At 40.3% G+C, this 2387-nt stretch overlaps 1 protein-coding gene across 1 annotated transcript; it reads right to left on the bottom strand.

Annotated features, from left to right (window-relative positions):
* Nucleotides 1-1067: 1067 nt before the first annotated feature.
* Nucleotides 1068-2354, bottom strand: LOC102195250 (DNA damage-inducible transcript 4 protein-like). Its single transcript, XM_005744781.1, has 2 exons — nt 2130-2354; nt 1068-1890 (listed from the first exon to the last, which is right to left on the bottom strand). Exons 1-2 carry the CDS (start codon nt 2287-2289, stop codon nt 1382-1384), a joined length of 669 nt encoding a protein of 222 aa, XP_005744838.1. The 5' UTR covers nt 2290-2354; the 3' UTR covers nt 1068-1381.
* Nucleotides 2355-2387: the final 33 nt, after the last annotated feature.

Here is a 2387-nt window from a genome sequence, read left to right as displayed (position 1 = left end):
TTTTTTTTGTAGGTTCAACTAAAGGTTTGTCATTCTGTTAAGTGCCTTTCTTATGCTTGAACGATGTCAAAGATTTTTAGTAAACCTGGCGAACTAATGCTTAAAACCTTTTTAAAATGTATAAAGTTGTTGGAAACAACATTTTTAAAACTGATGCGTTCCTCAAGACTTTTGAATATTACTGTTGAACATTCACACATTTCCTATGATAACCGTTATCAGACAGTACTATCTCACTTTTACTGGTGTCTGCCAGTTTCCCCTGTTATCTTTAAGGTTTCTTCTTCAAGATAAGTTGGTTAACTTCATTAACTACACCTGTTGACTACTCCACTCCATGTAGAGCAGGGATGTCAAACAAATTTTACATTATGGGCCACGTACAGCCCACTTTGATCTTAAGTGGGCTGAACCAGTGAAACACCTCTTTCTGTCGGTGTAAAGTTTAACTACACATGTAAGCCATGAGATATTTTAATATAAGGAAACAAGTGACGTTTCAACATTATAGCTCAGTTTTACTACATGATAAAAAAAATTCAATTGCAAGAAATAAATGTGTAAAATTATAGAAAAAGTTCTGTTAGCTCATTGTGCAGACTGTCCTGTGACTACAAATTAAAAAACTGACAGAATACTTCTCCTTTTTTTGTCTTTTTTAAAAAACTAAACCCACTTTCTGTGATTTATGTACTTAATTATTTTGGTGTATAATGGCCAAGAGGGAGATAGAGTCTAAAACTGATATCTTCCTTCACATTTCCCATGCCATCCAAAGGGCAGAGTAGAGTCTTTGGTGGGCAGTTCTGGACTCCGGGCCTCATGTTTAACACCCCTGATGTCAAGTCATTAAGTACTGACTACTCTAAGAAAACTGCTGGAAGTATCTGTTTACAGCAGTAACATAACTGAATGGTTGGTGCAAGAGAAATAAAATACAACATACTGCTGCTTTACTGTTTTGTCTCAGCACTGCAGTACATAGCATGTATGAATTTGTGTGGATATGGGACACAGACAGATAAAACTCACACAAAAAGTTAATAAAAAAATAATTTATTCTCTCATGTTAAAAAAAAAATACAAAACGAGTGTCCGTTGGTATATTTAAATGTCACATACATAAGGCATTCCCTTATAGGTGTGGCTTCACATTCACAGGAATGAAACTGACCCATGTGCAAACACTAATCTTCACTGCACCCACATGAGTAGCTGCTATGAGACAAAGGTAGTTCAGTATTAACCCCGTCATACATCATCACAGACAGGTCATCATTGTTATGTCTCGAGAGTGCTTTTGTTAAGATTTTGCATTAATTAGCAGCTTCTTTACAGTTTCTTTAGAGTTCAGCTTATCAGAGACAGGAGTGCTCAGCGATCAGCACTCCTCAACCAGCAGTGCGGCTGAACTGTACAGTTTCCTCTTGATAGCCCTGAAACTTGTGCTCAGCTTCAGGGTGTCGTGGTGCTTCGGAGACGATGAGGATGTCTGTGCTGGTTTGCTACTTTTGAAGAGCTTCTGAACTTTTGGCCACAGTCCACTGGACTCCACCCTCAGCACCAGTGTCACATGGAAAGTTGGGACAAGGGATGGATCTACTGCTATTTGATCCACAGTACATGGGGAGTCCTGTTTCCCCATGTCAACGCACAGGTCGATGAGCGCTCCCCTGAGACCACAAGGCTCTATCGCGGCCAAGTGGAGCAGCTCTTGGCTGATATTGTGTAGCAGGCAGTCAGGGAGGATGAGTTTGGAGCAATCCAAGCTGGTGTGCGATGCATCACTGAGACTATGTGCAATGGCAGTCACAACGTCTGCAGCCAAGGTCTCCTCCAGAGGATAGAAGAAGGAGCTGATGTCTAACTCTGACAGATCTGTCATAGATCCTGAAACAAAGGAGTAGCTACAAGTTAGTAAGGAATATATAGCAGTGTGGGATTCACCTTTCTTTTTTTTAAGTTTTCTAATCATTAAACAAAGTGGAAGAAAGACTGACAAGCATATTTTCTTGGTACTTTAAGACTTCATTCTCTCTTGTTCTCTGTTTCTCTTTCCAAAATGCATTTAAACAGAAATTATACATATATATTCTTGAACAGTGTTAGTTCGATCAAATGACACTCACCAGATTCACTCCTGCAGTACTGATCTTCTGTCACCCTCTGATTGTGTCCCTTCAGCTCTGTCAGCTTGTGAAGCAAACTGCTCCAGGACAGCCGCTGTGAGCCCCTGTCCTCCGATGGAGATGGAGGAAAACTACCGTACAGAGACTGATTGCAAGACATCCTTAAAAACAAAAAAATTAAAGTGCTATTGTATCCTCGGATGGTGGCCCCGTCCCTTGAACCAGACCAGCTGGAAGACCTCTGCAACAATGGAACAA

Source organism: Pundamilia nyererei, unplaced genomic scaffold (genome assembly GCF_000239375.1).
Source record: "Pundamilia nyererei isolate P.nyererei 1_Seehausen unplaced genomic scaffold, PunNye1.0 scaffold00149, whole genome shotgun sequence".
Taxonomy (NCBI): Eukaryota; Metazoa; Chordata; class Actinopteri; order Cichliformes; family Cichlidae; genus Pundamilia; species Pundamilia nyererei.
Note: the sequence above shows the minus strand (reverse complement) of the source record. Positions and strands in the feature narration are given on the sequence as shown.

Bases quoted from the DNA above. Each gene is read 5' to 3' on its own strand.
- LOC102195250 (XM_005744781.1), bottom strand. From the start codon at position 2,289: ATGTCTTGCAATCAGTCTCTGTACGGTAGTTTTCCTCCATCTCCATCG. The intron at 1,891-2,129 runs GTGAGTGTCATT...CCTTTGTTTCAG, and splicing joins GTACTGCAGGAGTGAATCTG to GATCTATGACAGATCTGTCA.